This window comes from Oreochromis niloticus, linkage group LG13 (genome assembly GCF_001858045.2).
Source record: "Oreochromis niloticus isolate F11D_XX linkage group LG13, O_niloticus_UMD_NMBU, whole genome shotgun sequence".
Classification (NCBI taxonomy): Eukaryota; Metazoa; Chordata; class Actinopteri; order Cichliformes; family Cichlidae; genus Oreochromis; species Oreochromis niloticus.
This window is the reverse complement of record NC_031978.2, coordinates 7051692-7073650: the sequence shown is the minus strand read 5'-3', so window position 1 is coordinate 7073650 and position 21959 is coordinate 7051692. Positions and strand designations below refer to the sequence as shown.

General features: G+C 39.9%; 2 protein-coding genes and 1 long non-coding RNA gene across 6 annotated transcripts in view; all 3 read right to left on the bottom strand.

Moving 5' to 3' along the window:
• Nucleotides 1-223: 223 nt before the first annotated feature.
• Nucleotides 224-6532, bottom strand: LOC100711168 (transmembrane protein 41A-B). The gene is made up of 6 exons (XM_005473681.4): nt 6164-6532; nt 5875-6070; nt 2331-2481; nt 2045-2206; nt 1710-1848; nt 224-1619 (listed from the first exon to the last, which is right to left on the bottom strand). The coding sequence occupies exons 2-6, from the start codon at nt 6012-6014 to the stop codon at nt 1384-1386; spliced, it is 828 nt and encodes a 275-aa protein (XP_005473738.1). The 5' UTR covers nt 6015-6070; nt 6164-6532; the 3' UTR covers nt 224-1383.
• Nucleotides 6533-7046: 514 nt separating this feature from the next.
• On the bottom strand, nt 7047-8551 carry LOC100690160 (uncharacterized). Its single transcript, XR_269698.3, has 4 exons — nt 8436-8551; nt 8258-8345; nt 8095-8172; nt 7047-7228 (listed from the first exon to the last, which is right to left on the bottom strand). It is a non-coding gene; the product is annotated as an uncharacterized LOC100690160 (long non-coding RNA).
• Nucleotides 8552-11808: 3257 nt separating this feature from the next.
• bean1 (brain expressed, associated with NEDD4, 1) overlaps nt 11809-21959 on the bottom strand; it is a 47929-nt gene continuing 37778 nt past the window's right edge. For all 4 annotated transcript variants that reach the window (XM_005473684.4, XM_025897414.1, XM_005473682.4 and 1 more), the window contains one exon: nt 11809-15741. In XM_005473684.4, the coding sequence (XP_005473741.1) occupies nt 15351-15741 (391 nt within the window). In that variant the 3' untranslated portion in view covers nt 11809-15350. The remainder of the gene's footprint in view (nt 15742-21959) is intronic.

Genomic DNA, 21959 nt, shown 5'->3' with positions numbered 1-21959 from the left:
CGGTCCCCAACCTTTTTTGCCTCACGGACCGGTTTATACCCGACAATATTTTCACGGACCGGCCTTTAAGGTGTCGCGGATAAATACAACAAAATAAAACTAGTACCGGTACCGAAAAAAAGAAGATTCATTCATAACACACGTGAAAAGACCCAGGAAAACAGAGTTAACGACAAAAACGATAACAAAATAACGCTGAAAACCAATAAAAACCCTGAAAACCATACATTTCACACCTGAGCCTCAACTCTCACCGCTGATCTAACGTGTTAAAGTTAAAACAAAAATAGCTAGATAGGATTTTCAGTGTAAATCTATCATACATATTTTGTGTGTATTTTCCACCAAGACAAACTTCTGCACACAAAATCCAGATCAGAGAGACAAACCCCGAATAGCAGCCAATGGAAACTTAGGGAAAAAATGTAAAAAAGTAATTTTAAGGCACTAAATTCGATTATATTTTTTAAAGAACACCAAGATGTTGTATATCAGACACCCTTCAGTTTGCCCAGAAAGGAAACTCCCAGTGTCTGTGAAGGTTCTCAGTCATCCAGGTCATCCTAGTCTAAAGAGCTTGGAAAGAAAAGCGTCTGGACTTCTTTAAGTTGCTTGAAGACGTTTCACTCACAGTATGACAAACTCACAGTATGACAAACATACTCATAATCATCATATCCATAAGAAACACTCAGACTGCATGTTCAATTTCAATTATGTTTTGTTTGTTTTAGGATTTAGATTGGGATTGGTAGATGGTTAAGTTCAAAAAGTTCTCAGGGTCATTACGCAGGGTTAAAAAAAATGGCATGAAACAAGGTAAATTTGAAAAAATAAACCCGCAGCTATTTTTAAGGTAAAATATTTTTCAAACATATGATTGTTTTACCTTCTCACATGCTCTGACATGCTGCTTTAGTCCATAATGTTTGATTAATAATCTGAACATTTCTAGATTTTGGACTGCTGATAGAAGAGAAAGTGAGTAACATTAAAGCCTTATAAAAATGCTAGTCCTGTCCTGTTTAATTAAGACATTAGGTGCAGATCATTACAGCGTATTTATTTAAATAATAAGTTTATTGTTTTAGGGCATTTAAATGCCTCTGTATTGCTGTAACAAAGGAGCCCCAAAAATTTCCAGCCCCATCTCAGAAAACTTACCCCAAACCTTTGGGGAACCTGCAGTATTAAAACTTGGTGTAACATGATCAGAAGCCAAGTTCAGAACAGATCGTACTGTAGGTATGATAACTCTCTGGCGTGACCTTACAGAAATCTGGAGTCGTCAAAAGGTCACATGCCAACCAGCGGTCAGTTTTTCCTCACCTCACTTCTTCTCACATTAAGTTACATTTAGGTCTTCTTTTACCTCACACTCCGTCATCGCCTCTTCCGTTCCTGCTTCATATCGGTCTCACTGATTCCGTTGCTGTCCATGCCATCCACTTTGAGGCGACCTTTGCTGTAGTGTTTAATCAGTGCTCCGGGCACGAGGGCCACGAGGGCGATGGCGAGGAGCTGAGCCAGCGTCCCCCAGGAGAATATGTCATCCAGTGAGGAGATCTCTGAGAGGATGGCTCCGGTGCGAACACATATGAAGTTGTAGGGGATCAAACCTGAAAGCGAGAGAGCGGTGGCTGACTGATCAGTACTTGTGTTGTAGGTTTTTTAGTCTGCATGTTTCATGTTTGAAACTATGGTCTCACCTATGAACACGGAGAAAAAGAAAATAGGCATAGGGATGTTGAGGACAGGACAGGTGATGTTAAGGAACCAGTTAGGAGTCATAGGGAAGAAACGAAGGAAAAGGAGGAAAAAGAACAAACTGCTGCGGTTTTCCTCCACCTGATGGAGGGAGAAGAATGGGTGAGGAGAGAAGAAGATAAAAGGAAATGACAGAAAATTAAAACCTAGACAGCAAATGATTAAAAAAAAGACGTAAAGAGGAAACTGTAATTGGTTTATCCTTCACTGAATAAATGATCTGCTGCGTAGTATAAAGTGAAAGAATAGGTGAGAAGGGGATTTAAAACATGCCTACCTTCCTCTGCAGCAGGGCCACCTTCTCAGGGAAGAGGTACACCACATACTGCTTTCCAAATGCTGAAGATAACAGGAAGCAGAAAGTGGAGCCTGTGGTGGCGAGCATGCAGGCCAACGCCAGACCCTCCCAGGGCCCGAATATTGCACCAGCTAACATGTTCTGAAGAAGAATAACAGTCTCTGTTAAAAAGAAATTTGCACGTAGGAATAAGAAATTGATCAGAAATCAACAACAAAACACAGGATTGGTTCGGATCATTTGTTTGCATTACTGTATGTCTCACCAGAAAGGAGGAGCCAGGTATGGCAAAAGACTGTTTGTACAGGTATGCGCTACAGAAGAGCAGCAGAACATAGGTGTAATGTTGTCTTTTGTAAAACTTGAGCATCTCTGCGAGCTCCCGTAGCTCGTCCAGGTCAGATGGGAACTTTAGCCTAGATGGAACAAACACAAGAATGAGTGTGTATTTCCATGTGTGCATGGAAATACAGTATATAAGGCAAAAACAGAGTATGTACTATTCTAACAAGCTGTGAGCTTTTGTTTGTTTGACTACCTTTATTTGTCAAAAGATTAAAAAAATAAACTGGTATTGATTTTTACCATTGTCTGCTCACATGTGATGCTACTTCACTACCTGAGTACCGTGAACAATAAATGACCTGATACGTTTTAAATCACTTTCACCATCTTATTTTCTGCTTTGTGCTAATTAAAAATAAATGGAAAAAATACAGTGATAGACAGAACGTACATGGCAGTATATAAGTAATCTGGATTTTTATGAGAGTCTGAAATAAAACCCCATTAACTTCTACTGCATTGGTTGAACTACAGCACCCATAGGCAACAATGTCAGCATGACTATGATGCAATAGTTTTTTTTGAGTTGTATATATAGTATTTTTTAAATTTGATTAAAAAAAAACACACACACACACACACACAAAGTGTAAGAGAAGTGTGTCTATCTGTGCGCATGTGTGCACCAAAGCGAATCAGAGAGTAACAGGATATATCTGATTGAAGGACAGAAATAGTGTTGCTGCCTGTAGACTTGTGCAGAGGGTAGGAAGACACTTCTCAAAGCTCACATGCACACACAATAAAATCCCCCCAGTTGAAACTCAAGATGCCGGCTTCCTCTGCCAGCTGCTCCGGCATTCAGTATTCCTTGTTCCAACTGGTCAGTGGATGAATATTCTGTTCTGTCATTGGTCCACAGGTTGATGATGCATAAGGGCTCAGATACATGAAACTGCATGAGTGTATGTACTGTATTCAAGCAGCTACAAGTGTCATCATGGGCACTTTTAAATTTTGCTTATACATAACCTCATGCAAAACATTATGTCTCTGCACACACACACACACATATAACACTCATATATAGCTTTCCACTAAGTGGTTTAAAGCTTTGAACATGGAACAGAGATTTAGCTTGATATTGATATGAAGCTGGGCTGTATTAGGCTGATTGTAATCCCCAGCATTAGAAAATGTGACTGGGGCTGCTATATAACTATTAATTAATTTCTTGTTTCTTTCAGTGATAAATTTAGTTACAGGTTCTCACTTATTCTCACAGCCTGAACCCCTGATACAAGGCAGGATGGATCCACACTTTAATGTTGATCACTCTAAATTCGGACCACAGCAGAAATTGAGATTTATCAGACCAGTTAACATTTTTTCAGTGTTTTTCGAGTCACTTTTGGTGAGCTTATGTGAAGTCTAGCCTCGGTTTCTTGTTCTTAGCTGAGAGCAGTGCCACCCGGTGTGGTCTTCTGCTGCTGTAGCCCATGTACTTTTAAGTTTGATGTTTTGTTCATTCAGAGATGCTATTCTGCATACCTTGGTTGTAATGAGTAGTTATTTGCTTGCCTATCAGTTCAATGCAGTCTGTTCATTCTCGCCTGACCGCAACAGGGCATTTTCATCCAGAGAGCTGTTGATCACTGGATATTATCTCTTATGAGGGTGGTCAGGTGGAAAAACCCCAGTGGATCGGCAGTTTTTGAAACACTTATATCAGCCCATCTGGCACCAGCAACCATGGCAACCATGTCAAAGTCACTTAAACCACCTTTCTACCTCATTTTGATGCTCAGTTTATTCAGATTAAAGTCATTTGTAATAAAAAATCACTCAGAAATTCTAAGATTAAAGTTACAAACTCAGAAGAAAGCAACTAAAATTTTGAAAGGAATGGCATAACCTTCCTGTGCAAGCATCTGATCACATCTCCATCTTCCATGTATCGTACCTGCAGTGGATGACCCTGAAGATCAAATTACAACACAAATAAGTAAGTGCGTCTGGACTTTCAAGATCCACTGCTGTATACTGGAGCTAAACAAACCGGGAAAATATGACGTACTGATGTTGATGGGGTGATAGTTTGTTTAGATTTCAGTTAATGTTGCACATCCTCACTAATGTCTTCATGAAGCATTCGCTGTGTATGTAGAGTAGTGGAGTGGATATAACATTACAGAGTGGTGACATGATCCTTAAAAAAACAAAACAAAAAGGTTACATTTTAGAGTTGGATGGACTTTGCTTTTTCTCTTAATGTTTTAACTTTATAATTGCAGTAAACATACATTTTGAAAGTTGCTTTTCTTGCAAATTTCCAATTGTAGGGAATTTATAGGTTTTCCTGAGTATTTCCAACCTTCACAGCATTGTTTATTTATTAATGAATACATTACAAGTACAAGTATATTGTACTTTTATATTTTTATAGCAAAGATAGACATAGAAAACGTCACCTCACCAGGTCCACTCACGCTATGCTTTTACTTTATAAGTAACAAAATATGGGCAATATCATTTTACTGGGAGTGCACCCTTTCTCTCTCCAACACACACACATACACACTCAAGGATCCTACTCTTGGCTTCAGAGTGCATTGGTCTGCGTTATTCTATCATCTCTAGACAACCTCACACTTGACTGTCTGGCACATTACAACATATCAGTTTCATAACTCACTCACACACACACACACACACACACACACACACACACGCAGAGACACACATATAGAAAATAAATCACTTCAATACACTAATACACACACATACACACTTAGAAGTGAGTTAATCGAGCTTGGGTCCAGTATGTACTTGAGGAGACATGATGTAAATATCAAGCAGATAATATTTTAGTGCAACAATAACAATAATAATAATAAATTGTTAATGTGATACTTATTGTTGATGTGATACTTTAAAAACAAATATACTTTATTTAAGGCATATATAATTTTAGACCTTCATATCTTTAGATGAGTTCACATCATGTTCCAACTAATTCAACGATGGGAATGTCACTACTGTGTTATATGTCACTAATGCTGTGGTTTCCAAGATGGGGGGAGGCCAGGGAATCCCCAAGGAATTTTAAGACAGACTTTAGGGGTGTCATAAAATAAATGTATCCAGGGACTATTTTATTTCACTTTCCCCATGACTAAAAATGTCTCAGATAAAAGCGTGTAAGTAAAAAAAGCCACAACCTTCTCTCAACCAAGATTTCCTGCTTATGAAGAGTATGAGCACAGTGCTTTGGTGAAAAATGAAAAATGCATGCAGTCCAAATTCAAATTTTAGGCACATAGATTTTAAAGAATGGAGTACCATGAGTACCAGCTTTGTCAAAGATACCCAATAATACTGCTAATAAGGAACAGGTTAATGTAATACTGCTATGATAATTGACTTACCTGCATATCCATCAGTAACAAGTGGCTCTAATCACAGAAAGTAATATTTTTGTCCCAGCTTGAATTCTGCATGCAAAGTTTGCAAACTTTCCTTACCTGTACTCCTGGACCTCCTCGTGCTCCCCCTGGGAGCCAGGCTGGAGCTGCTTGGGTCCCGGGGGAAGATGCGTGGACAGCAGGTAGAGGTAGACACTTGCCGCCCCGGCAATGGCAGCCAGTCCCGTTAAGGAGCGCATGTTGCTCCCTACAGAAACTCCGTGATCACCGGATAAAACTCTGCTGACAACTCGGGCTGAATTTAAGCGAAGGGGAAAACCGCCGATGAGATAAAGTCGACGTGCTGCGGTTCAGTTGGACGGCAGCGAAAAAAGTGGGTGTCGCTTACCGAGAACCAGGCTACGGTGACGGCTGACATTCTGGCCGGTGTTCGGCACACGGATCACATGGCAGCCGGGCGAACTTTCTTTAGACTGATGGAAAAGAAGCTTTGTGCAACTCCGCCACACGACAGCTACATCTAGAGAAGTTGCACTTCGTTTCCCTCCCCACAGTTTCTCCCCCAACACGTCTTATTTAAAATAACACCCAAAATTCCTCCCAACAGGTCGTAATAATCAGGATGAGTTAAAGGTCGGTGTATATCTACAGTTGCACTTACACGACCAGCCACCAGAGGGCGCTAAAGTCCACGATGAGTTCAGAGTAAGATGATACGATCTGATATTGTGCAATGGTTGTATTTTTAGCGCAGGATCCTATCTGTGTATCATTCAGATTTAAACTCTAGGTTATAACAGTAATAATAAAAATAGTTTTTATTCATGCATATATAAATACATATAATAAAGACACTTAAAGCAGTCACACTGACAACATTTTAAAGCACACAAAAATTGTATGTATACACACACACACACACACACACACACCTATATATATATATATATATATGAACCTTTAGGGTTTTTTTTCATCTTTACAATGCAACAGTTTTGTTCTTTTAAGTCTCTGTTTAGTGGGTTTATATTCTTCTGCAAAGTACTATGTATTTTCCATATTATAAAAGGTAGCAATACTGGAGGAAGGTCTGATCAACCTAATTATAGTTAAAGTTCTTCATTGTGTTCCATAGCATACATGTGAGTTCTCTGAGGTAAAGATCGAAAACAAAGTAACGTACCTTTTATTTTACTAATTATTTATCATATAAGAAAATGTATTCTTATAATCATCTAAATTAGAGCACTGTAGGAATTAAAGATATCAGATTTTCCTTTTAAACCCAAGTTGGACTTTATTATTTTTCTGTATATAATATAACACAAAATATTTACATTAGCATTATTTGTATGATTGCCATGTTTGTTTATTCAGCATGCCTTAGGTGGGAGCCACATTTATAAGAAGCTTTTGAAAACCTCTCTTTTTTGTCATGGATCATCAGGTTGTCCTGCAATAAAAAAAATAAAAAGATCATTAAGTCAAACACTACTTCCACACCAAGTACAACCACAATATACTCTGAGAAAGGTTTCGTCTGTTATCCTGAACTCTAAAATATTCTGGTTTCATAGTTGTGAGAGGTCTAAGTAAATCTACATTTCTGGTAAGTTTATGTGCAGTACACCTGTCAGCACTTTCAAAATTGTGCTGAGGTGCAACCCTGAGGTACTGCGTGTACAGTTTTTTTTTTTCATGGCAACATCATGGCCATATTGGTAAAGACTTTACACACACACACACACACACACACACACACACACACACACACTTGTTTTCATATCTTAGTGAGGACATCTACTTGACTTTATTTTTATTATCATTTTATACTTTTTTATTTGGCGCTATTTGTGCTCATTTTATTATTTGTTGTCACCCTTATTTATTTATTTATTTTGGGTGAATCTTTTTTTTTTTTTTAACTTATTCATGTATCATTTTTGGCATGCCAAGTGTACAGCACTTTGTGTTCAGCTGTGTTGTTCTGAAAGTGCTATATAAATAAATTGCTTGCTTGCTTATGCTTTCCCTAGCCGCTTACCCTAACCATCACAAGTGAATGGCTAACTCTAACCCTTAGCCTAAACCTAACCATAACCTAACTGTAACCCTGACACTAAACCACATTTTGAGCCTCAAAAATGTCTTCAAACTTGTGCGGATGGGCATTTTGTCCCCATAAGGGCTGTTGGTCCCCACAAGTATAGTAGCATTCTAATTTTTGGGCCTCACAAAGATATCTAAACATGGTACACACACACACACACACACAAATACAAATATGAGCAAACAAAAAACTATCCTCAGTCAACATACCTCCAGCGTTTTCTGGTGTAAATGGCTTCAAAGTTTCATCTCTCTCTAGCTCGTGTAGGGCTATGTAATCTGGAATGACTGTAAGATTGAAACCATCATAAACAAACTTAGTGTTTAGTGAGGGCTGTTTGAGTATTCTCTAAGTCATACACACAGGTCTTACCTTTAGAGTCCTCATTGGAATAAGCAGGCATCACTGTAAGTCCGACCACAAGAACAAGGATCAGGAGCACAATATGAGCTTTCATTTTCTACAAGAGAAATGAAGTTTAGTGTAGTCCTTTGGATTCAATTCCACATTAAGGGCAGAAAAACAGATTTTTAATAATAGGTCATCTTACCTTTTTATTTACGAGCAGTAGCCTGTCAATGGGTCTTTAAAGTTATAACTGCTGTTTACAGTGTCTCAGACTGACTTATAAACCAGTCCAACAGGACTTAAGCTAGGTGTGCACATGTCAGAAGCATCTTAAAAATCTACCCAGGTCAGTTTTGGGAAATAAAGTGTTCTAAAAATAAATCACATGTTCCCTGCATTCAAAAGCACAGAGCTTGGTGAACTGAACTAAACTGCTCACACTGATATGTGGGTTAGGTAGTTGACTGGGTTAACAATAAAGAGGATTCATGCAAACATACTGACGGTAAACAAAAACAATCATTGTGAAATAAAAGACTTGAAACTAAGCTTCAATTTAAATTAGCATGTATTGGCAAGGCAAATAGGAGTGGAAACTATTCATCTACAGTCACTCTTTTTTAATGTTACAAAAAGTCAAACCCTTATTAAAGTAATCACGAAAATCTGTGTTTTTGTTACTATGACATCCACCAAAAAGGCTCCATATAAACGACTCCTTCTGTAATTCCTGTTATTCTATGTTGCAACTTGTAAACAGAAGATGAACAGATATATCATGACTGCATATTTTCCAGCAGTGTAACTATGTAGCTCTGAAAAAAAAAGGTTCACATTGCCACAAAGTGTTCCATTTGCATGTTGTTTTGTGCACCACATCATTTAGAAAGAGAGTACCTTCATATTTGTCAAAGATTTTGTTTTGTCAGAGAGTTTGTTTCATAGAGTAAAATGAGACTCCCCTCCTCCACAGTTCTGTAAAAAAGTCAATACAAACCCAGAAAATCTCCCTGTGACTCTTCAGCTAACCTCTCCAAATATCTTACTGACATTACTATTATTATCATTTTTGTAACTGCAAATTTTTTTGCAGAACAAAATACCAGACAAAAACAAAATGTAGAAGAGAACAGTATGAAGTTAGAGGATGTGAAGGTGTGTGGAGTGCAAGGCTGAGGATTCAAATGCAGCACACAGGATGATCTGATATCGTCGTGTTGGTGTTGTTCCCAGATCATCATGAAAATGTTGTTCCAGGTTCAACATTGCAAGTGACCAATCACATTGTTGTGACGTTATTCTTTTGCGCGCCAAGCCATTCCTGCATTTATGAAATTCCAATGTTGCAAGGACAATATCACTTGTGCTTACCGTTTATTAAAGGGTTAGGGTTAGGATTAGGGTCAGGGTCCGTTGATCGGTGGACAGAGGCGGTTTCTCGCAGCTTAAGTACAGTTTTTTGTTTTACGGCGGTTTTTCCCGAAGTCGCAGAAGTATGACGTCACAACATTCCGATTGGTCACTTGCAATGTTGATCCTGGAACAACATTTTCATGATGATCTGGGAACAACACCAACACGACGATATCAGATCGTACGCAGAACACAAGAGGTCGACTTCAGCAAAAGGTGAGCCTTTAATATGGTTTATAAGAGAAAGTCTAAAATAGTAGAGTCCAGAAAGTAAAGAAGCAATAATCCAATAACCAAAATGAGTGAGGCTAACAGTATGCTCAGCACAGGGAACAAACACGGGAAATGGAGTAGATGCTGTGAAAAAATATAAAGGCTGATTAGGAAATGTCCAACAGGAGAGTAAGGACGAACAGCTGAAAATAATCAGACACTGGACACTGGGACAATCAAGCAGATGAGAGTAAAACTACACAGGGCATGACAGAAACAAATCTTCAATGTAAAATAGGAAATAACAGTGGGTACTAAAACTTAACAAGTATGAAAGAACAAGAAAACTAACACTTAACACAAAAAAATGTGACCGAGAGAGGAGTAGATAGGAAACCCATTTAAATGCTCAGGGAACTTAAACATCTACCAAAAACATGGAAAATAATAACAGAAAATCCACAGAACCACAACAGCCACACTGAGGAATATGTCAGGTTAAAATAACCCATAATTAGCCAACTTTTAAAGATCTGTTTAGAAAAAATGCAAATGTGCAAATGTCACACTGATGCAATATTTCAACATTGTAGAGCTCAGAACCAATTACTCAGATTATGATTGGTTACACATGTAAACCATCAACATACTATTTACTTACAGAGAATGCGCCTTCAAAGTAATGCAATCCTAGCTGAACAATTAAGTTAAAGACTGAGACACTGGAAAAAAAATACTTTTTGTCTACTTTAACTAAGAAAAAATTCACACAGTTCCTATTAACTGCATTAAATCAGACAACTTTCATGATCTTTCCATTTTTTTTTTTCATTTTTGTTTAATCTAATAAAGGTGTGACACATTCCTCCTCTGATACAGGACGTTCTGTAGTTCAGTGTTTCCCAACCGTTCCACCTGATTAGTACTCTAAGCGATCGGCGTGAGTAACGGGCAGAACAATTACCTTCTCTTCCACTAGAGTACTACCTGCTCTAATTAAATGGGTTGCCAACTGCCAGTAAAACAGAGGAAGACGAAGAAGCAATTGCGTAATAGTCATGCTGTGAGACGCTTAATAGCAATAGATAAATATCTGAAAAGAAAAGTAGTCATCAAAGTAGTAATCTGACTTAGGTCCTGGAGAAAATTCTGACCCAGATGAAGGCCCTAGCATGAGTAGTGATCAGAAGAAAACAAAAAATGTATACTGGGGACAAACCAAGCCAATTCCGCTATACCTAATGCGCAGGGAAAAATTATCAATATGCTTTTTGTGACATTTTTGTTTGGTGGGGTGCCGTGTGATTTTTCTAAGGTTGGGAAACACTGCTGTAGTTAGATAAATGTTGTATCTAACCATGCCAAAGCAGTTTCTGTGCAGGCTTGTTTGTTCTGCAGCGCCCCCTAATGGATAAATGTAAAACTGGTTTACCATAAAGTCTGATTTTTAAATATTCTTCCGAGACCCAGCATATTCATTTATGGACATTTGTCATTTTGGCCTATATAACTTTTGACTTATTTGAGACACCCTACTAAGTCCTGATGTGCCTAATAGGGGATATCCTGGTCTTTCTGATGATATCTCATGTGTTTGGGTGGCCTCTTTCAGTTCCAAAGAGACAGGAAATCACAAAAAAAAGTTCAACAGGAAGATACTTTTTTCCTCGGTTCTCAGGAGGATATGGTCAAAATACATAATTGGTTTAAATGTGCCTGTCTGAGTCTTTGATAGCCTGTGTGATTATATCACGTCTGTTATGTGGCTTATGCATCTTCTCATAAAACCCATCATTTTTTTTCCAAATTATTTTTCCAAATGATTTTACTCTATACTTTTTCCCCATTAATTTTCTCCTAAATGTGGAATAAGAATAACACCATTAAAGAAGATATATAAAGTCAGAAAAATGAAAGAGAGGAAAATAAGTAAACATGAACAGTGGAGAAACTTTGAAATGGCAGACAAAAACGTTTTATTACAACATATGGTAATCCATAAGAGAAAATTACTCTTGACTGAATGCTTAAAATCTTAAAAGCAGTACTGAGTTTCTAACGTAATGAAGTCAATGTTGTGAGTGGCTCGTTTCCAGGTGCTAATTTGAGCCAAAAGACAACCAAAGATTAACTAGAACCCTTAACAACAGCTTGAAACAGTCAAGAAAATGGTATCCTTCAGTAAAATCTGTCATCACAAGGCATTTAACAGGGATTCAGTTATAATAGCATGCTTTTACCCACATCAGTAAATCAGTACATCACCAGAGATTTAGCTCAAAGCAGCAGATTGGTTGCCTTGAGATAATTATGGCTACAATGTTCAAGCTAACAGTCTGGGGGCTAATAGGCACATCTTTAACTAAAACACAATGTCACACGAAAAGACGACTTAAAAAAATTGTCAATTTGTTCAATTAAACTAACATTGAAAAAATTGTTATTAAAGCTCAGCCTTCAGTGGCTTCCTGCTTCAATAACTGGTGAATGATGATGTTGTCTACAGGTCTTAGTGTCTCCAGGATAGCCCGAATTTTAACTCTAAACACTTCATTCAAACATTTTGTGTATTTGTGACACATATAGTAAATTATATAACATATGTACACAGACACCTGAGGTAATAGATCAGGTTGTCTGGTGACCATAATGCAGGTATATTCATATTTTGTGCACCAACAGTGGCTGTCTGGGATTTTGTTCCGTTTTGGTTAAGGTTAGAAAAGTTTGTGATTTGTTCTGCTTTTGTCCAGCCTGGCTGTTCAGAGATAACACCCACATTGTAAAAATCCCCCTCTGATCATGTCTATGTCATGGTAACTGTAGCTCATGTTACCATGTCTGTTGTAGTTTAAAGAATTTCCCATCTTATTATGTTTTAAACTCAAACACAAAATAAATAATGAACAATTTAGATTTCTTTGGAATTACTTGCCCTGATGTTTCCCCACATCTCATTAACAGAATGGAGTGTGTAATGATTGAATGGTCCATTTGACAGAATGGCTGCAGATATATATCGAAATAACAACATTATCTCTCCGTTATTAAGTTATTTACCATTTTAATGCTGACTAATTATTAATTGGCAAAATTGTTCACTACAAATGCTTCCGACTGGCTTTACTTCCCCTTTGCTCAACTCAATTTATGCGCAGCTGATGCATTTTAGCTGATGCAAGACATTACAAAGAATTAAGACATTCATATCTATTGCTTTGTTTCTGATTAGGAAATGATGCATAAATGGTGAGACATCGAAAACATTTGTATCTGGATTTACTTTGTTTACACTTTAAGCAGTTTGCTCAGCAACAGACAGCTCTGATGCATATTAGTGTAAATGACCACCAATACACAGCATTATCAGATCACCCAAACCACCTGCTAATGGGATGCATTTGACCACATATCTGCTGTTGTATAAACTCTAATTTCCCCTGATGCATCTAAAGCAAAATAACAAGGAAATACTGTATCAAGGACACGTTGATCATTTTCTTTTATCTTTTCTTGAACTATTTTGCAATTCTAACACTTGGAACAGGCCATACATGTTTATCATCTTAAACATTTTTAAATAACGCCTGTAAAAGAAGTCTGGTGCCTGTCTGGCAGAATGATGTAATAATCATTCAAGGGGACCCTTTGATTTACAAGTACCAGCAGAAACTTCGCAGCTGACAGTTACATGTTTAAATGTCGAGATACTGTAGCCGAAACATATTTTAGAGTCAAATGCTAAAGGCTTTGCATATTACAAAACTCTTATTGGGTCACTCTGTCTCAAATCATTGTTGTCCTTGAGCTCAACCATCTTTGATTTTCCTAAAAATATTCATGGTTTAGATACATGTCATGATGACATTTTGCCCCAAAAAACCATCTCACATTGTCAAAGACTACTATTGACAAAGTAATTTAAATGTTCAGAATTTAATGTAAAATGAACCACAGAGAATGCTTTTTGACCTAAAAATGCTATTTTCACTAAACTTACATGCTGTTTTTAATTATTCATCGTGTTTAGGATACATGTCCAAATATTACACTAATGTGTAAATTAATGTTGTTGTTTTTAAAATCTAGAAAGGTATTTAACATCTTAAGGTAAATTTTCACAGCAATTATTATACAGTATATAACCAAATTTTGAACTCTAAACATTTCGTGGAAAACAAAGGTGGTTGAAAAGAGAAGTTACTAGAAATTTAATGAGTTAAGATGGAATGACCCACAAAGTTTCCACATCAGATTATTTTGTTCATTAGTAATCAGTTTATTGGCTATCGCAAACAATGTGTTGCTCACCTCTGTGCAATGCACAAAAATAGATTGTGACTGTTTAAGCCAAGTGAATTATTTTATGAGAGCAGAACAAGAACAACAACACAGATGCATCCCTTATGAGTGAATAATATAATAAAGTCTACAGTTTACTGTGTTTCTTCTCCGTTGCATCAACCCAACCTCGACAAGAGGAGAGCTCCAAGCTACATTTTGCTGCTGGGATCCAGTTACAGCATTGACATTAAAACCAGAGCCCTTGATTGGAAGAATTATGACAACTTATACAGCTGGACAAGTTGAACCCCTCTCTGGTGATGACAGATTCAAATGACATGCTAGCAATGTCTTCTATAGCATCATCATGGTGCTAAAAGGTAATACAAATATACCTGGAAAAATGGCATGTTGATAATTCCTTGTCCAGGTAGTTCCCTGTTATACACAGCCATTTCATCACAAACTCCTTCTAATCAAACTACCACTACCAACAAACTAACACTGGAGGTTGCCATACACCATTCTACTGTCTGCACACACTATAGAAATTGTAAATCAGCAGTGGTGTGCTGGTAGTTGACATGTTCTATACAACATCAGAGCTAAGTACAGTTTTTTTCCAAAACATTTCTAAATATGCAGATATGTGACATCACAGCAAAATAAACTCAAGGATGGTACTCAGTGTGCTTGTGTATACCTTAAACTAGACTACTAAAACCCACATCTATACTGTTCATACTCAACTCAATTTCCTGTTGTCTATGACATGATGGATAAATGTAAATGCATTTGTTTAGTGGCGATTCAGACTAAACTCCGCACAAGACACACAACTCTTGTATCAGTCCTACTTCAAGAAGGAGACGATAACAGTCAAAACATGGCAAAACTAAACTAAACAACATAGAAGAAAGCCTTTGAGAGAAGTTGCCATTCCAGGAACTTTACAGTATAATGCAGTTCTTAAGTTTTATTTTGTCCATAGACAAACAATAGTTAAATGGTTGAAAGCTGGAGTTTTGACTGCACTGCAGTCAAGTGGAGCTTCAGCCTCTTCAGGTCTTTGCAACCCTGTGGAAGAAATGTACATCTTTTGGACTATCGTTTGGTGTCACAGCTGCAAACGAAAGCTATTTTCCACACATCCCAAGTGTTTGTTTAATTCACCAAGCCCACAGGTGAGAGAAACAAATTAACTGTCCTATGAGATCTGGTTCGCAGGGAGTTGCTGGGAGTTCCCATCATCCCCCCTCTCTGATTGGTGTTTATAAAGGTCACATGGCATGAGAGGGAGGGGTTGTCCCTGCTCTGGCAGCATTGACTCATAAGGTGGTGCTGCCTCCAGTGGGAAGGAGATGGATGCAATATGTTGATGCTCCTGCTCTTGCAGTCCCAGTGGGTAGTGGGAGGGAGAAAACCAGGCAGCACTGGCTGAGGTCTCTCCGCAATATGGGGAAGGATCTGTAAGGGAGTAGCTAGGCCGTTCCTCCTGCTCTGCTCCTCCCTGACAGGGGTCCACCAATGAGTAAGGAGGTGGGTCATCTGTAGGGATGTAGATCTGAGTCGAACCTGGAGCAACACACTCATCATAGCTACAGACAAAAAGACAAAAATGAAAAAGTTAGATAAATTACAGAACATTGATTTTATATCATAACATCAGTTACTAAGTTGAGTTTTTCTTTGCCATTTGTGTATGTGGGTGTCTGGAGGTGTTTTTTTTAATTTTTTTTTAAATTTTTTTAGCTTACTCCAAGTGCAGACACATAAAATGTATCCCTCACAACACATGAAAAATGATTGCAACTGCAAAATAACTGCATACTTAAAGGGAGTAATCTGTTCAAACTCTTAATGGGCATTTTGTAAAGAAACATCTCTTTAGCAAATTTACAGTTGTGCTGACAAACGGTTCATGTCAGGTAGTGTGCTTGCTGAACTCTCACAATGCTTATCTTTTTAATAAGCTGGCATTTAATCTGCCATTTTATGATAACTTGATGCCATTGCCTTATTTTTTATGTTCAAATACATCCACCCATAATAGAAGTTCACAGGAGAACACCATAGCAGACAAGATGGTGCCTGGCCTACCCCTCCCACCATCAGACATGAGCTGTTACACTGAGACATTCAGTTTCAAATATAAAGACAGTTTTAACTATGCGCAATCAAGCAATATCTACAATGTGCTCTATATAAAACCATCTAAAACATACATTTGGAAAATAAATAGGCAAGACATAAAAAAATTATAAACGTACAGAATTCAGCTGTAGTCTACAAAAGGTTTATGTATCTGTACTGCAAATTTCAAATACAGTTGTTCAGTGTTCTGGTAGGGAAAACCAAAGATGCTCACTGTTTGCACTCAGGACTGAGCTGTTAATAAAGCCATAATATTATTTTGCTTGACTAATGACTCTATACATGCATAGCTGCAGTTGTTAAGTCTTAATGAAAAGTGAGATTAAAGTTCCATGGCTTTAGTCAAAATATTCACTTAAGGTTTATAAGTGGGCATATCCATGTAAATTCAACCTTAAAATTATGAAAGATCTTAAAAACTAAATTTCCTGCAGGTTAGATGGATTGTAACTGAAGAAAAGACAAACAAAATACAAGTCAATGTAAAACTTTCCTTGTTTGACAGCAGCTGCGTCATGTTGATGCTGGAAAGATGCAAAGCATGGGCACAGTGACGTGACTGGTTCAGCTGCTGTTGTTCTGATCATTGCTCTACCACTGCAAATCATGAGCAGCCCTAGTATTTTTTATTTTATAAAATAGCCCTGTGTGTGGAAGTAATGGTAGATGAGAATGGGCCACAGGAAGAGGTAAATCAGAGTAACTTAATCAGCACAGTGGTTAACAACATCAGTACACAGCAGTGCCACAAATGTGTGTGTATGAGCTTCTTTCTTTCTTTTTTTTTCAATTTCATTTCAGTTCAATTCAATTTTATTTATACAATACCAAATCACAACAGCAGTTGCCTCAAGGTGCTTCATATTCTACAATAATACAAAGAAAACAGAGAAAACCCCAACAATCACATGACCTCCTAGGTGACAGTTTCTTTCATGTTAAATTTGTGCCTTTCTGTGTATTAGAAAAAGTGAGTGAGAGCTACTTCCACCACTATGTGAAGATAACAGCTATTGTCCACTCCAGTTGATGCTCATCACACACACATATATACAATAGAAGTGAAATGATTTTGTGGTCCTGTTGATCCAGATCCATCCAGACTGAAGTTCACATTAATTAATTATGATGGGTTATTTATGGTGGAGCAAACATTATCTGGTTCAGACAACAGGCAATGTTCTTTTCTCAGTTCAAAGAAAGAAAGAAAGAACGTCACATAAAAAGCTGACCAGTAATGAAATGAAATCAAATGTGAACCACCTATCCAGTGTTTAAGTTAGACGTCATTAGCCGTTTCCGGGTCAAAACTCTTCAGGTCCCAAAGTCAAACAAACACTGCGGCATCACTGAGAGTTCAGTGATCAGTGTTGCTGCTTTACCAGGTGTGACAATTAAGTTTAACATCCAGACATCCATTAAAACAGGATTTATTAAGTTTAATGGACTTTGAAGTTAGTAGGGAGTTAGCTCGCTAGTTTCCATCTAAAGTAGATATACCATGTTCTGACTGAGAGATTTCTGAAAAATTTAAACGTGCAGCTCTGCTATCACTTCTGACATAAATGAAGACCCAAAACTAAACAGTGACGTTCGCAGGGTTACTGAAGTTGGGGTAGCTGGTAATAATGATGTGCTATGTGGTGGCTAGCTACATAGCTATGGTTAGCATAACATAAACACATGAAGCTGGAGGATGAACACTAACTTTTTTCCACTCGATAAAAGTTAACATGAGGAGAAATATAATACATTAACATAATATGGAAAAATAAAGTTTTCTGCACTGGCTTTAGCTATATTTATTTATTATTAAGTATTGTTTATCATTTAAATTTAAACAGCAAAACGTAAGATTTTGCAATCAGTCTTTCTCTTCTCTTTCTCACACCCTCACATAACTCAGGGTTTCAATAAATATTTCATGTGGATTATTTTCACTTGCCTTATGCTAAGAAATCTGACTGTAAACATCAGTGGCATGACGGCATGTTGAGGTGAAAATTGAAGACAGAGGGAAAGTGAGCGCTAGGCACAATGAGGTGTTGTAACACACTGTAAATCCCTGTGTCTCTTGTCTCTGAGGAGCTATATGCTGCTTTGTTCCCACTGTGTCTGTTTCTGCAAACACCTCACACTAGATAATGAATGAGGTGTTTTACACCTTTGTGTGTTCACTAGCATGTGTGTTAGCAGGGTGTGGCAGAGTAAAAAATAATTTGCCCCCTCTGGGAGACTTGCTGGGAGCTGCACAACTGCTTTTCTGTTCGTTGTTTTGTTTGTTTTTTTGTTTTTATCTGCTGCTTGTTTCTATTTAAAGTCTAGACATATCATGTAAATGAAATTCAATATCAAGGTATTAATTTTTTAATAACTTAAGGATGCTGTTGCGTAGTGGCAAACAAACAGATTGATACGATCCTCATGCTACAGTTTGGGAAATCCATGTTTCAACCCTTTTCCTGCATAGGCTGGCTGCTTCTGTCAATTAGGGCTAGGTTTATCTACTGGTTATTTTTCTTTTTCACTAGCAGGGACCACTCCCTTGGTAACGATGAGCAATGAGGGATGAGGGAGTGTGATTAGTGCTGCGGTTTGGGGAAGGCCTTGAAGGTAAGGTGTGCTGAGATTTTCTGAGGTCGAGGTAAAGGGTTAGTGATTCGAAGGGTCTTAAAGGAGAGTTTATTTTGAAGTAGTATGTAGGCATGGTGCTGCCCGATTGATTGGTTTGCTTCGTTTGAGGATGAAAATGAAGCAGTCTTCGGAGGCTGGGTGGATGACACTCATGCACGGGTGAAGAGTCGGATAGAACTTCGAGGATGAGGAGGTGAATTCGGAACAGTGTAAGCCAAAGAAGGCGAGTAGGGGGCACGCCAGGAAGTAATCGCTATGCTTCAGCTGGAGGGTAGAGATGCAGCGATGTTGTAGATCTGAAGTTAGGGGTAAGCAGTGTAGGGTCGTGGCAGGTGACTGATGCTGGAGACTGTTGATGAGTAGTGATATCTGGGGTGACGTATTGGTTGAGCATGGTGGACCTGTGAGCAGTTTAGCGAAGAAATTGATGCTGCTGAAGTATGTCTTTATGGAGGGAATTTTGATGCTCAGAAACCGGAAGGCATGAGATATGAAGCTGGAAACTGTTGCGATGTCGAGTGACGGAAAGGGCAGGTTGAGTTGTGATGCGATGAATGGAATGTGTTCTGAGTGGTCCAATAGGAGGACAATGTGCTTGCTGCAAGGCTATTTTATAATCGCTTCTTGGGAGATGCTGATGAGTTCTGCGATGCTGGGGTTTAGATCTTGAAAGACGTGGCTGGAAACAGAGCTGCCTCTGCGTAGGGCGCCAAGGCTCTGAATGTCTTCGGCCGTAATAACCCCCAAAGCCGGCAGAAGGGGCAGGATCTGTGAAGAGCAGGACGTCGTCGGGGTGGGGCAGCTGATCGTTGTAGAAGAAGGTGATGCCGTTCCAGTTAGCGAGCAGAAGTTGCCAGAGACGCAGTTTGGCCCTGGGAGAGCTATGCAGCATGGCGGAGTTGAGGAGTGGTGGTTTGGATGCAGCGGGTGAAAGCAAGTGAGGGATAAGTTTAAGCGTCCCAACGGGGAGAGCAGCCATCGTCGTTTGAAGCAAGAGAGAGCGAGGAGGAAGTTTTGGAGGAGAAGGGTGGTGCGATTGAGCTTTTCGATGGGCAGGGGAGCCTGGAAACGTTCAGTGTCGAGGGTTATGCCGAGGAACTCTGGGGATGTTAAAGGTTCCGTGTTTTCTCTTCCGACGAAGGGGCGCCGAGTTCGGAGAAGACTGACCTCGGAGTAGATAATCCGTGAGCTGGTGGTGACGTGGGAGGGGGTATGACTGGGAGCCATCAAGGGGGTGAAGCACCTATTTTATTTTTTGTTTTTTTGTGTTTAAATGAGGCAACTTCTAGTGCCGGAATGTGGATGGGGGTGGAGGCTGGTGGGGTTGAGGGGGCATGCGGGGCGGGAATGGCCGCCGCTGCAAAGGAAGCAGCAGTGAAGATAGTGGCGTTGAGGCAAGGAAAAGCTGGAGGCAAGGAAAAGCTGGAGTCGTTGAAGTCATGGCAAATGGTGCGGCCTCCGAGGTGCGTGATGGGCCTGCCCCGCCTGTCTGAACCGTGAGGAAAAGGCATGCTGGGGTGGAGATTGCGGGTTTAGAGGTTCTGATACGGGAGCTGGGGTCAAGCAGGAGAGAACAGAAGGACGGCACGAGGGCTGAATCGTTTTGGGCTGAGACTATGCAGGTGGAAGCGGGACGTGACGGGGCGCCACACAACTTGCGGGAGAGAGAAGACGGCAGTAGATTTCCTGATCGGGACTGCCCCGGAAGGTGTCTTGGTTAAATTGCTGAAGGCGAGCAGCTGCCTGAGAAGCGAACTGAATGAGGCACTGACAGAATTCGGTGCTGCCAAATCGTAACGCGAGGCTGAGAACAATGGTCAGATGGAGTCGAAGTCTGGTCTTCGGGAGGGAAAAGCGGTGTGGAGGACGTCTCTGTATAACGAGAAGGCTAGAGCAAACTCGACCGGGGAGAGCTCTTTCAACTGAGAAGGGGCCGCACCACGTATAATAATGGAACCTAAATCCACATAGTTACCGGCGGTGATTAGTTAGCGAAGGTTAGCAGATACAGGAGAAGGCTTTGGGGCTGGTGGGTTGGGAGGAAGAATTGCTGTGGCCGGCGAAAACTGTGTGGTGTTAGCTTGGAGAAATGGAGCCTGGGTGAAAGGCTAGGCCAGGTGCAGCTCTGAACTGGAGGTAGGAGCAGTCGGACGGCTGGTTTTAGGAATGTTAGCTGAAATACGGTGGGAAGTAGCGGAGGTGAGAGGACCTGGCAACGCTGTGCAGATGTTAGCTGTGGTGTTTAACAGGGGAGGAATGAGTAGCGGAGAACCTAGCATCCCGGTGCTGAGGTTACCTGTGGTGTTTAGCAGAGGAGGAGAAGGCAGCTGAAAACCTGGCATCCCGGTGCCGAGGTTGGTGGCAGAGTTTAGCAATGGAGGAATGTGTGGCTGAGGGCTTGGCAACTCTGTGCTGAGAGGGTTTGTAGGGGCGAGCTGCGAAGGGGCTTATAGGGCACGCAGAACTGGCAACCCTAGACGAGTGTCACGCTGAGTGGGAGGAGCAGCTGAGGAGGGAGCACTCGGAGAGGTGGCGAGCTGCCGCTATAGCTGGTCGGGTAAGGCTGAAAGGAGCAAGGAGGCGTTGTTCATGGAAGCGCTAGCTTCATTTGTGCCCGGAAGAGAATTAACGGTGTTCGGTGAATGAGAGCGGGAGCGCTGAGATGTTAAAAGAAACGGAATAAAGTAGCCCTGTTGGACTCGGCAACGCTGTGCAGGTGTTAGCTGTGGCGTTTAACGGAGGAGGAATGAATGGCTGAGAACCTAGCATCCCGGTGCTGAGGTTACCTGTGGTGTTTAGCAGAGGAGGAAAAGGTGGCTGAAAACCTGGCATCCCGGTGCCGAGGTTGGTGTCAAAGTTTAGCAATGGAGGAATACGTGGCTGAGGGTTTGGCAACTCGGTGCCAAGAGGGTTTGTGGGGCGAGCTGCGAACAAGTCTCTTTCAGGACTTGTTGGAGATGGGCGACAGTCCAGTCGGAGATATTCGTGGGCAAAGAAGCTTCGGGAGACCACACCGGAGCGTGGGAAC

What these genes read in the sequence shown, in the direction of transcription:
- LOC100711168 (XM_005473681.4), bottom strand. Translation starts at nt 6,014, where the DNA reads ATGCGCTCCTTAACGGGACTGGCTGCCATTGCCGGGGCGGCAAGTGTC. An exon ending in TGGCCCTGCTGCAGAGGAAG is followed by an intron (nt 1,849 to 2,044) that starts GTAGGCATGTTT and finishes TCCCTCCATCAG; the next exon opens with GTGGAGGAAAACCGCAGCAG. An exon ending in CTTTTTCTCCGTGTTCATAG is followed by an intron (nt 1,620 to 1,709) that starts GTGAGACCATAG and finishes TCTCGCTTTCAG; the next exon opens with GTTTGATCCCCTACAACTTC.